Consider the following 12,920-nt stretch of genomic DNA (forward strand, 5'->3'; position numbering starts at 1 on the left):
GTTCCCTTAGACTGGTAGAATGTAAAACCCAGTCAATCCTTTTTTGCCACAAAATACTTTCATAATTGCACGAAGTGAGACTCACCACCGCCATTCCTGTAACAAAGATATGGGAAGCGCCAGACATTGCCCAGTCCCACAGCATAGCCAACACTGGTTAACACAAATTCAATCTGGTTGCCCCAGTTTCCCCGCTTCACATTCTCATCCCTCTTCACCGGCTCTCCAGGAACAGCACCATTCTAGGACAAAATCAAAAGATCCAAAATTAATTTTCTGACAGTTCTGTACATTTTGCAATACTTTTCAGCACAGAAGGACCTCTAGACCCAACTGCTCCCTCTTATCCCCCTGATCTCCTGTTTTCTACACTCCCCATCTCTAAAGGATACTGAGCTTTTTCTACATTTAGATACTGTCCTATCTTTGAAATTTGGAAACCCGCCTGTGCATTTACCACCCTTCTTTGCATTGCTCCGAAGTCTTAAATATCAACTCATATTCTGCAGATCATACAGGATGTGCGAATTAGAGGATGTAGTATGCCCATCTACCATAACACCCCTCAGCATGCTTCTTAGATCATCTTAAAAAACATAAGCATCCCTCTAAATATCATTCTTCATAAAAATCCTCTTCTATCCCATCCTTTTTCTCATTCTCTCGCGAATGTCATCTTTTACTATTTCCTTGATCTCATGTACTCTTTTTGTGACCTTCCCAAGGGTCTAAATTCACCACATTTTAAAAATGTGTTTCTTTAACCATTCCTCTCCCCTTCCTAAATTCATATTTGACCAAACATTACCCCACCTGTTCAAATCTCTACAAGTATAATTCTAGTACCCCAACAACAGGAAAACATTTTTTTGCATGCACAGTACAAAAAGATAGGGACTGTCAGTATTTATTAATCAAGGAAGCAGATATTTATCTTACCAAAGATTGATTGGTATATTAACAAAGCCATGTTGGTGGGTTTGTCTAAGATGTAAAGGGAGGGGGCACCTAGGTATCTTGTTACCACTGATCTGTAAATTTCAAACTTAATAGAGCAGCCAGCCAGCAAATACTAAGGGAAGGGCCTTAGACTTCAGGAGAAATGCCTTTGTAAAGATGGAGGATTGTCTTAAGGAAGGTTCAAGTGAGTGAAAATTAATCTCCTGAAAGATGTTTAAGCCACATAGAAAAACATAGTTCAGAGAAGCTTCCAACTTTATGACACCGAAGAGAGAAATTAAAAGAGGAAACGGGCAATGACCCACAGCAGAAGCTCAGCAGGTGGTCTGAAAAGTCTATTTGTAAAAACATACAGAAGCAAGTCATCCATGAGAGCAAATGCACAGGTGAAAATAGCTAAATCTGTGCAGTGAAGAAGCAAGGGTGTCTAAGGACGAGCCCCCAATAGTGTAGTAAAAGAAAGATATAGCTAGGGTGCCCTGGGCTCCTGATACACCTGGACCCCAGTGACTTAAGATAACTACCCCCGACCTCTGTGAAGCGTGACGGCATAGTTGGCAGGAAGAAGAAAATGTGGGAGCAGAAAAGGCAATTGTTGAGCCAATACTGTTTAGCATTATCAACAGAACAAAATCGGAGAGAAGACCATTACAAATGAATGACTGAAGAGGGCGCTAGCTCTTTCACAATCGAATGAGGGCTCTAAGACAGTGAAAACTCTATTAATTATGATAGTTTTAAATTATAGCTCAAATATGTCATACGATTTACAATCTGGAAAGTAAGAACCCTTTACTGAAATAGGTTTCTGATATCAAGTATCTTAAAACAGTAAAACAAATATTAAGCTAAAATACAAATACTGTACAATGTATCAGACTCAAAATTTCTGTTCATGTAATGTATCTATGATCTTATGAAAAGACTGAATACAAAGTAGCACAAACAAAACAAGATATCAGGCACGCCCTGTTTGAAGATGTTCTGTGACAAACAAGACTTCCATTACAGGAAAAAAAAAAAAGTTCAGCGAGCCCCACCTCTTGTCCGCTGGTTTGGCTGACATTTTATGCTCAGATGGTTCCGTTGTCTGTGCCAGAACCGTTTTATCGGGTAAAAATATCCTGAATCAGATGTGCGATGGCAAACCATCATGGCAGATCTCTCGGTACTTATGTTAGCTTACAAAACAGACACTCTTGAAGCAGGAGTTCAATTTTAGAAATACCATAACAAATGCCCCCAATGCACGAGGAGCTTTATCTCAGTATAAAGCGAGCATTTTTGGACTTTATCAGGGCAGAACCTCTATGGCTCTTATGGTGGACCAGGGTAAAAATACATTGTTTGCACCGTATGAGTTCTCCTGCACCGACCCTAGTGGAGGTGGGGCAGCTCAAACTATTATTAGCAGAATGATCATTTTTACAATGGTATTCTTCCCCAAAAGAACAATTTCACATGCGTGTGCGTCGTGACCCACGCGGTAACGAGTCAGAGCTGAAAGTGACAGGTATATTTCTCTGCAATCTTTTTTGAAATCTACACCTCAATATTTACAACCAACCGTTCTTTAATTATCGAGATCCCCTTTCATAAAATTGGGTTTTATGTAAGACTGTGATATAAGGAGTGGCTCAATTCTTTTAAAAAGAACTGCATACCCAATTAATTTCACTAAAGTTTGTAAAAGATCAAAATTCTTAGAACTATTCCCATGACTCCATTTAATATTATAAAAAATGACAACTTCTGGCATTCAACAACCCTTTTCATTGAATATTATCCGTATTACAAATGGCTTTAGTACAAATTAAATAAGGTGACAATGGAAATATCTGGCCTGTTCCCCACCCACCCCCTCTCAGGTGAATGGCTGCTTCCATGAAATAGTTAACATAAATGATGAGCCTGTAGTCAGAATAATAGAAATTGTTTAAGTTAAATGGAGAGAGTCTCTACCACATATGTACTAACCTTGCACTTCATAAAGATAAGTTGGGTGCTTAAAAATAATGCTGATGAAGCAAACTATTGCTTTTGAATATTCAACATAATTGCCAAATTACCGACTTAAGAATACCATGCGGGCAGTGGTCACCCCATCGAGGCATCTTTAGAAGCTTTCCAAAGCTCCACTGTTTCCCTTGTTCCAACCAACATTCCTTATTGTACTTCTGCATATTCTCGTACCTAAATAACTATTGTAGAGCGCTCGAATACCCAGCTGGGTCTGGTTAGCACAATATATAAAAAAAATCCTCCCAAATAAATAAATACATAAATTACAGATGCTTACAGGGGTTTATTTAGTTGGTGTACTTTACCACCTATAATTGGCAAAAAAGTTACATTGAAGTGCGAAAATCTTTATCTATGTAAAACTGACTACTTTCTCTATTCTAACCAATGGATCCTTCTGCATAACAAAGAACTCAGCAAGGGCTTTGTTTCCCGGTGAAGCACAAAAGAACGTTTTAAAGCATTTCTTTCCCAATCCATCCTTTCCAATACATATCCAAAAAAACATCAATGAATCTGCTCAAATGCTGGTCCATCAGTAATACTACTGAATGAAATTGTGGCTTACTTATCTTTATTTAAATTGGGTTATTTTTTTATTTCACCTTTACTGTATTCCTTTTCAGAAAGGTGCTGTAATAATCGGATTCCAGCTGTTAAAGGCCTGCACCTCTGGCCCATAACTTTGGTAGAGGGCCTCTAGCGACTGGTGTGGACCTTGGCAAAGGGAGTTATGCTATATGGTGAGGCCTGGGAGTGATGAGACAAAGATAATGGAGCTATATGAAATGATGGAGTTTACAGAGATGGTCTCAGCATTCTTAAAAGCCAACTTCAATCTAGTTGCAAGTGGAGAAAGGGATTGTACTCATGGAATAAATAAAAATACCCACTAAGGGCAGGGGCGGACTGGGAACCAGAAGCGGCCCAGATGAAATTGATCAATTGAGGCGCTTTCTCTTTTTCCTCTCTTTTTATGCATTCATGGTTTGCGCCATTTTTTCTCGCTCTCTTCCCTTTCAGCATCCTTTCTCCCGCTTTCCCTCGTCTCCCTAGCTGCTTGCTGGCCCTGTTGGGCTGGTTCCATATACACAGAGGAGCAGAGGTGCCGCTGATGCTTCTGGACCTTCACAAACCACCTCCAAAGATGCAACCCCCGGGGAAATGCCCAAAGAGAGAATTACCAGTCCGGCCCTGCTAAAGACGAGACACAGGGAAAAGCCAGCAAGGATAGGCCAGATAGTCCTACACGGATACAGGTCAGCAGGCTTTCACAGAGGCGAAACCATCGAAGTCTTTTAATAGCAGTGTTAGGAAACAGGGGCCACTCAAGGTGAAGTTGGAGGTGGGGGGGGCACAAGGAATGCCCCACTCTCTGGCGCCCTCCAATCACAAACTACAGCTGTTTTGATGCTATGCTTGCAAACTGCAAAAGAGACTTGCACTTTGAACTTTTTTTGGTTTCTCCAAATGGGAAATATATTTCTCCCCTTAAGCCTTTTCCTCTACTCACCCATTAAATCTGGAGGCCTTCCCTTCCATTTTCCAACCTGAAAACAGATGTAAAACAAATGTTTTCAAGAAGACAAACTAATTTAAAAGGTTTGGAGAATACTGTCAATTTGTTGAGGGACACAGATACCTCTGAATGCAGGCAATCCTCCCCACGTCACAGACTTTCATGTGAAAATTGCACCATCCTGGTGGGAATTCCATCTGGGTCCAACCTGAGAACGCAAAGCCCCGCCAATCCCTATCCTGTGCATCAAAGATGGCATCTAACCTTTCCAGATGCCTATATTTAGATGTGCAGATAGGTCTGTAGCTCGGTGAAGATGGAGATGCTGCACTGCTGAGCCGCATACGACTGTGGACGAGCACTCGGGCATCTATAATGCGGTGTGCCTGCCGCAGCTTGCGACAACGACATCATGCCAGATGCCTGTTAGGGGCACAGGAATTAGAGCGGATTGCTCGTTAGACACTCATCAGCCAGGCTCATCCAGGCATGGGTTAACGAAATGCACTTTTTTTCGTCCCGGGCACATTAATTGGCGTGCTGTTAGCTGTCATAATTTGCTTTTTTAATGCACCATACCGAGGATGCTCACACACCAATAAGTTACGAACATTTAAAAATGGCAGATCCCTTATTTTTCTCATTAGTGAATGAAAAAGGGTTTATAAATTATTTGTCCATTTCAATGCAGGATTAGCACAACATTCATGTCAACCTGCTTGACTTATTTATCAATCCTTAAAAATAATGTGCTTGTTTACATAAAATAGTAGTAATCAGGCACACCGCATGTTACCTTACAAAGCCCTACTCTTGTTTGAGCAGATAGATCTACCATTAAATAAGGGGGTGCACTCTCCCATTTCCTGCCCCAGAAAGGCACAAATGTATGTCATTAATAGAAGACTTGAACGTGCATTACATTACATGCATTACATGGGGGAAACTACAAAAAAATGTTTGTGGATAACCACAAACTACAGGTTTCTGAGCAGTGGCTACACTGTTGATGTCACCATCCACCAACCATCTGTAATGCTCCTTTATCTCCGAATGACACATAATTTAAGTATGTGAAAAATCGACCTTACTGCCAGGGCCACTGGGATTATGCAGCTGGAGAGTGGAAAATTATGCGGTAGGGTTTAGTAAATTGTGCAGCAGGAAAAGGCAAATTATGCGGCACACTTTATAACATCACTTCATTAATTCAATATTTTTAAACTTGATAACACTGTCTAGGCAGTGTTTGCACCTCGTTAGTACCATTTTAAGACTCAAACGTAGCAATGAGCAACAACAAGGTCACCAGTCCAGTTTTGAAAAAGACCTTTCACTACTCTGCAATACCTGTTGCTGCACTCTGAGTGACTTTTGAACCGTTTGAGCTAGAAACTATTTTTTTTGTTAAAATCTTCTGATTATGAGGCAGATAATGGATTTTGTGGCAAATGCGGCCAATCTGTAATTATGCAAAAATCGCCGCAGCTGCACACTAGCATAATTCCAGTGGCCCTGCCTATTGGAATATTTCCAGAGCTGTAGGGCAGTGCAGGCTACAAATATATTCCACTAATTTGGTCACTCAGGATGTGGAACTCAAATTTAAGACACCTTTTTGTACACCATTTTACTTTTAGAAGCTCAAAGCAACTTTGTGAAAGGAGTGAGAATAGAATGAATTTTACAGCACAGTTTTCCAAATACATTTGCTAAAGAGCAACGGGATTTACTAGCAGTTTTGAAACAAAGCTTGTGACATATTCCAGCACTTTATGGTCTGATGCAGTACACGGGAGTATTAGTTATCCTGTATTACATAATTGTAGCTTTGCAGTACTTACTACCTGTATGTGGGGAGATGACGCACTTGTCCACGCGGCTAGCACACTAAACTGTGGGCGGATGGTTGAAAAATTATTATCTTTCTTTGAAAACATATGGGAGCATTCCCATGTTGTGCATGATGACCGAGGTGCGATTATCGTGCTATGGAATGCAGTGCCTAGCGATGAGAGATGAGGAAGTGTGTGACAGGCATGCATTTTTAATAATATTTGTTAAGTTGGCAGCTCTGATCAGCTGTTCAGGTCACTTTTATTGTATTGGTAGATTACCTTGTACATTCTCGATTTGATCTTCACTATCAGTTCATAAAATTATTTTGAATATGCACAGTTATTCCATTCTTGGAGCACTCAAGTGTCCATGACCCAGAAGATCATGCAGTCCAGGGTCCCACCTCCCTTTATGACTTGCAGTCCCACTTACTCCATTAGAAAATCAAGACTACAAGTCCCAGAATGCAAAGCAAAAAAAAAAAAACTGGAGAGGACAAACCATCCAAATATGGACCTGGGAAACCCCAGAGCTCTGCATTTCTGGCTGTGGAATATTCACTTTCTAGGCTGTCTGAATCTGAAAAGCACAGTTCTACTAAAGGCACAGAAACAGAGAGATTTTCCACCTTTGTATTTCACAAATATTTATTGACTTTATAGAACAAATAACAAAATATAATATAGCTTACACAGAAGAAATCCAGAAATAGTTGCTTGTAGTTAGGTAATTTAAATTTCTGACCATATAGAACTATGCAGTTTCCAATGTAAACGAACAACAGCCAGTGTCATATTGTGTTGAGTCTGTAATATTGCACCGTACATATAGGTAAGTAAGATTAGTTAGATGACTGATGGCGTTGGATGGCTAGACGGATGGTTACAAGAGCAAGACATCATTATATCTCATATTTACATGCATATTAATGAGATTACCCCAAGCACATTCTTCATAAGGTAATAATGCAAAGCATCAGGAGAAAAATATATTAGAAATAAATTAATGGAATAGTGACATAGTTGGAGGAATTTCAATATGATGTTGAAAGCACAAGTTAGTCATTCTAAAGTAAAGCTTTAGTCTGGAAGATAACCTGAAGGCATGGGTGTCCATCGTGGGAAGTGTTATTGACAATAAAGGATAGTTGAACTTTTGGCAAGCAGTTGTTGAGTTTGACCACATCGCTCTCCTACTGGAGATGATGTCTGATTGTTTCACTACAATTATATACACATTTCTTTTGTAAGACACCCAAACCCACCGCCAAGTGCGCATAGAGATATTCTGGGAGGATTCGACAATTAGAGAAGAATATTTCATTACTGATAGTAAAGAGAATGTGGGATCTAAGGCCATAAACATAAATGTATATAAATATTCCCCAGATATTCCGATTTTAGATGTGTTGGAGCCAATTCACAAAGGCATGGGAGAGTGCGAAAAAGGAGTAGGAGTACTACTTTACGCACTCCAGGATATCTTGGAAATAGGCCCTCAGGTGTACCTGATGTTCATGGAAGCAGCGAGTGCCCTTCACTAACTTGCTGCTCATGAGCTGAGAGGCATGCAAGGTGCAGCACCGCAGAGGTAAGGAGGGTGAGCTCATGGAAGCTGGAACAGTCACTTTTCTTACAGCAAGAAAACTGTGACTTGTGCAAGGAAAAAAAACAGAGCACAAGACTATGAGGTTTTGTGTTGCACAGTAAACTTGACAACAATTGAGGAATGAGAAGCACCGGATTGACCAAGCCCCAAATGGGGCAAAATGTTTCTTTGACAGTTGACCGTTTTTGAGCGGGCCAATCATCATCTAGCACAGTGGTTCCCAACCTGTGGTCCTGGGACCCCTGGGGGTCCGCGAAGCCTCCTCAGGGGGTCCGCGACTGCTTAGAAAATGGAATAATATTAACAGATTAGGTCCCTAGCTTTCAGTAAGGACTCAGTGGGGGGTCCCCGGTTTCCAATAATGATTGAGTGGGGGTCGCCGGGTACCAGTAATGATAGTCAAAAGGTTGGGAACCACTGAATTCTAGCAAACTCTCATTTGAAAAGAAAATACTTCAGAATAGAACATAATTCTAGACTTTTGATTGGGATAATGGTTGTCGGATGATTTTATTTTGTAAAAGAAAAAATGCATAACCATCCCTTTTGCCCACCTCTTTTGTGCATGCCTTGATTCTGGCGTAAAAGGCTTTGATAAATGGCTACTGGGGCTGAATCATGTGTTGAATGCCATTTGGAGAAAGAGCGTTTCTAATACAGATATAGAGGCAAGGTTAGGTTGGCCCATTGGCAGTGCCGAAGGGTTCGTCAGACAGTTTGGGGGCTAATTTTGTGGCTGTTTGTGGGTCTGTTTTATTGTCTAGTGGTCTTTTATCACTGTTGATTTCCGTGCTGTTACCAGGAAGAGCCAAGCCAGAGCCAATCCAAGGGTCTGGCTTGGATCTTAGAGCACATGCATGAGCTGAGCCCTGGAAATGTTTGTTATATAAATTGTTAAATCAAACAACAAAGTACACATAAAATATGACACAGTCTCTTAAAAAAACAAAAAAGTGTGTTTATTTAACAGATGGCATTAACAGGTGACTTTACCGCCCTGAATTTAAAAGTGACAGTTCACTAATGGTTCGTGTTTAATGGTCATGTAAGCCTTGTATGTGGCCCAAATTGTTATAAGGGAACATTATAATCTATTACATTTGATGGAGCAGGTATACTCTAAACGAGGTCGACAAGTCTTTACAGCTGAAGCAGGGGGGGTTAAGAGTGTTTCAACATAAAATCTAAATTTAATTTACAGTGTAACGAATTTGGCCACAAAATGAAAACCCAAATTGGAAATAAAGTTAAAGGGTTTTATTACAGATTAATACTCAGGTTAATATAAACAATTCTCAAAACAGGCTGTAGAATTATAGTAACAACATTGGATGTCTAAACCTCTGAAAGAATCTCATTCTAATTAACATCAAGCACACTAAGTGCTCATTGGTATGCAAAACAATAAAAGTAACATTTGGTGTTCCAAAAATAGGTGTTGTCCAACCTTTCTAGAATCATCTCTATCTATTTAATCTAGCTAAAGAAATTGGGAATCTTCCAATTCAGCATGCTACTAATTGACATGAGCTGGGCCACTAAACATAGAGCCAAAAAGTAAAAAGAAAATAAAGGAACAAGAATTTGGAAAAAGGACATCTGTGGCAAAATAAGGCTAACCAAAGTTGGCAAAAAGTAAGCAAAGAATGGAAGGTGTCAGCATGTCAGAAGCTCGGTCAAGAGTCTTCAAGTACAAAGTGAAAGATGATTTGTCCATTGGTAACACCATAGGAATCTGAAGATTTATTTTTCCAATCATTTCACATCATATGAAGGCATCTGCAACATCCTGACAAGTTGCTAGGACTGTCATGGGAAGGTATCCATCCTTGCTCTCCTGTACAATGTTTGCACAGTTATGAATTGGGCTAGTCTTCACATTCTCTGTTTCTCCATGTGCTGTCCTCAAAGTTGCTTTCTGAGGCTCTCTATGAGTAAAACCATAGCACATCTATTTCCAAACTAACATGTCCATCAGAACAGAATCTGAAAGAAGTGACAAGTTAGCAGAAAAGAAAAACAGTATCTCATGTTTCATGAAACAGGGCCTTGTGGGCGTAGCAAACCAGTATAGCTAAACTAAGGCAGATTAAGAATTAAATTGCACACTTCATTCATGTAAATTAAACATATTACTTTCTCAGGTATAAAACTATTAACAATAATTTTTGTTTAACGTCATTTTAGAGTAAATACAAAACAAATTAACTTGTTAATACTGGTCAGTAAATATGGTGAGGAACTGCATTTTCAACATTAATCTGTAACATCTAATGCACACTGGTTATTAAATGCATTATTGTTTCAAGTGTAAGTACTCCCAATAAGTGTTAGGATCAACACAAAATCAAATTCAATGATTACATGTCAGTGTATATGGCTATACCACATACCTTCTTCACTGCACTACAGTGAATGCACCTTGATATGAACTTTTCATGCATCACTTCACAATTAGCTCGTTATCAATCCGCACAATATAATGTCAGTATGATCAGGTCCGGATAAAAATTATGATGTCAAAGGTAGCAACCAAATCTCTGTTGCACCAAATGAAACACAGTAGGTTTTTTAATAGGTTTTTGTATAATTGGTATTCTGAAATCATGTTTGAAAATGCTTTCGTACGCGATAATGAAGAAAAACAGTTTTGGTGAAATTAATTATTTGTCTAAGACAACAATTTAAGCGGGAGGCCTTGATTTATCCAGATTTGCTAGTTTCACTTTGTACAAGTCAGCCAGTAAAATCGCTATCAATTTGTCTTTCCTTTTGTTATGGGCTTGTTTATACCTCTTTATGCATTTCTCTACTTTTTTTTATAAAGAGCAAACTCGAACCAAATGTAATGGGGCTCTTTACATGACCACCAGTTACATTACACAAGGACACCATTAACTGTTTATAGGGATGGGGAGATTAAGAGATTTGCCTGGTAGCACTGGATATTGAGCCGACTCCAGGACTTAAACCTGGTTCCCCAGGTCCAGAGTCAGAACCTCTGGTCGCAAATCCACATCCAGGGTACAGGGAGGGCTCAGGCTGAAGCCACATGAAAGCTCGGATCTTTAAGGACTCAAGGTTTCATCAGTAACTCGAACTGAGCCACAGCCTGGTTTCACGCTCGAGCATGGCTCAAGTTTTCTGTGGCTCGTCTTCCTCTACAGCAGGCACAGATGCATTAAGTTCTCCATATATTATGAACAGCTATGGGGCATGTTCGTAAATGTCAAAACCGGGCTGATTTGCAAATGTGGCTAGATTGCAGTCTGCCTACCTTGTGTAGCCAGCTCTGAATTCAAGCCGAAGACACACCTCTTCAAAGAACATTACATTACTACACAGTAAGTAGTGTCTCAGAACGTGGCACAGTTGAATTTACTCTCCTACTGTATCTCTATCTTTGACCCTGTACAGCCTTCCACCCTGTACAGGGCTTCGCTGCCTTTCTGCTAGTTTCGAACTATGCACAAACAGCATGTAAGCATACATTCAACAATGCTACAACAAAGCAGTGGCAGATTCCTACTCTCAGGGCCCACTCTGAAAAGGTATTAACTGGTAAAGGACATGTACTATCATTTCCGAAAAACAGTACAGTAAGTGTGGTAATGGTGAAAGAACTGAAAATAACATTAAAGAGTAGGGGCTCAGTGTATTTGTCAGCAAAGCCATACTGGATAGGGTGTCCTTTCTCACGTCCAAGACAAAATTTACTAGGCTTCTGGTAGATCTAGTAGTGGAACCTGCACTACTCACATTTCCTGTTGAGCCAGTCCAACCACAACCTAGAGCTCCCAAGACGCCCTGTACTGAAGAAACTGCGTTTTCAAATATGCCCATGCTGAGGAAGCACATGGTCAGGCCACCATGGATGGAGGTGGTAAATCTGGCCCCAAGTTGGATAACAGGTGCTCTACATTCTCTCATTAGGGGGGTGTGAAGCTGCAGCCAGTATTTGAAAGTAGTTCTCAGAGTCCTTCCTTTAGAACATGCATGGTTGTGCATGGAGCAAGGATTTATTCCCTGCAGGGTTTCATGGTGCTTTGCCTTTGCTGTCACAGCAGGTCTCTAATCCATTTGCCCATTTGCCCTGTGTGCCAGTTTCCTTAACTAGCAACACTAGGAGGGAGAGAGTGTTTTATCTGGGACCTTGCGGAACAGGCACAGCAGTGGTGTTGGCTTCTAGAGGTGGACTTGGCAGGTTATTTCCTTCCCCGAACATGTTTCTTGCCTCGTGTAGGTCCCGGGCTGGAAACTGCTTTTAGGTTTTTATCACCAACCATCCTCAAGACCCTTTGTAATACCCATTTGCCTGGTTTCCATAATTGATACTTCATTTTTAAGTGTAGAAGTATTTCTTGAGTAGCACCTGACTATCTTTGCCCGGTCCTTCATGAGTACCACTTGCTCCCCTGGAATCCAGGTTGATGTGTTTAAAAACAATCTGCATTCCCTCCGGCTCCAGTGTATGCCACTGCTTTAGCCCTCTTTCCTAGGTCATTTGCAGTTTTCAGCCTGGATTGAATGTAGTGAATAGCCTCTCTGTGTAGCGTTAGTTTTAGATTATCATACCTAGTTAGGTGCCTTGGTTGTGCAGTCTTCTGGTTGTATTCCTGCTTTTCTGTTTTACGCCTTATTGAGGCACATGAATCTGTCAGAGCTGTGTCTGCCAGTAACAGCTAAGCTCAGTCATCTGTGCCCCCTCAAGTTACAGCACTTATAGACATACAACTTTAAGTATGTTAATTTATTTTGTGCGTCTTAATGTGTGTTTATGCTAAACATGTGTGTTCTGTCTCTCTTAAAGTTGCCTAGGTGGCCCTGGCGAGAGAACAGTGTGATAACATATTCCCCTACCAGATTCTTATATGTGCTAGTTTTACCCCATTGAACAAACCTTATTTTTTCAGAACTGTGATGCTTGTCAGCAACACCAATTTTTTGTAGATAAGTTCAGATGTACTTTCCA

At 40.4% G+C, this 12,920-nt stretch overlaps 1 protein-coding gene across 9 annotated transcripts in view; it reads right to left on the bottom strand.

Moving 5' to 3' along the window:
• The window catches only part of SLC6A9 (solute carrier family 6 member 9), a 443,088-nt gene that overhangs the window by 117,659 nt on the left and 312,509 nt on the right, over positions 1–12,920 (bottom strand). For all 9 annotated transcript variants that reach the window (XM_069232784.1, XM_069232783.1, XM_069232788.1 and 6 more), the window contains one exon: positions 86–242. In XM_069232784.1, coding sequence (XP_069088885.1) covers positions 86–242 — 157 coding nt within the window. The remainder of the gene's footprint in view (positions 1–85; positions 243–12,920) is intronic.

Source organism: Pleurodeles waltl, chromosome 4_2 (assembly GCF_031143425.1).
Source record: "Pleurodeles waltl isolate 20211129_DDA chromosome 4_2, aPleWal1.hap1.20221129, whole genome shotgun sequence".
NCBI classification, from domain to species: Eukaryota; Metazoa; Chordata; class Amphibia; order Caudata; family Salamandridae; genus Pleurodeles; species Pleurodeles waltl.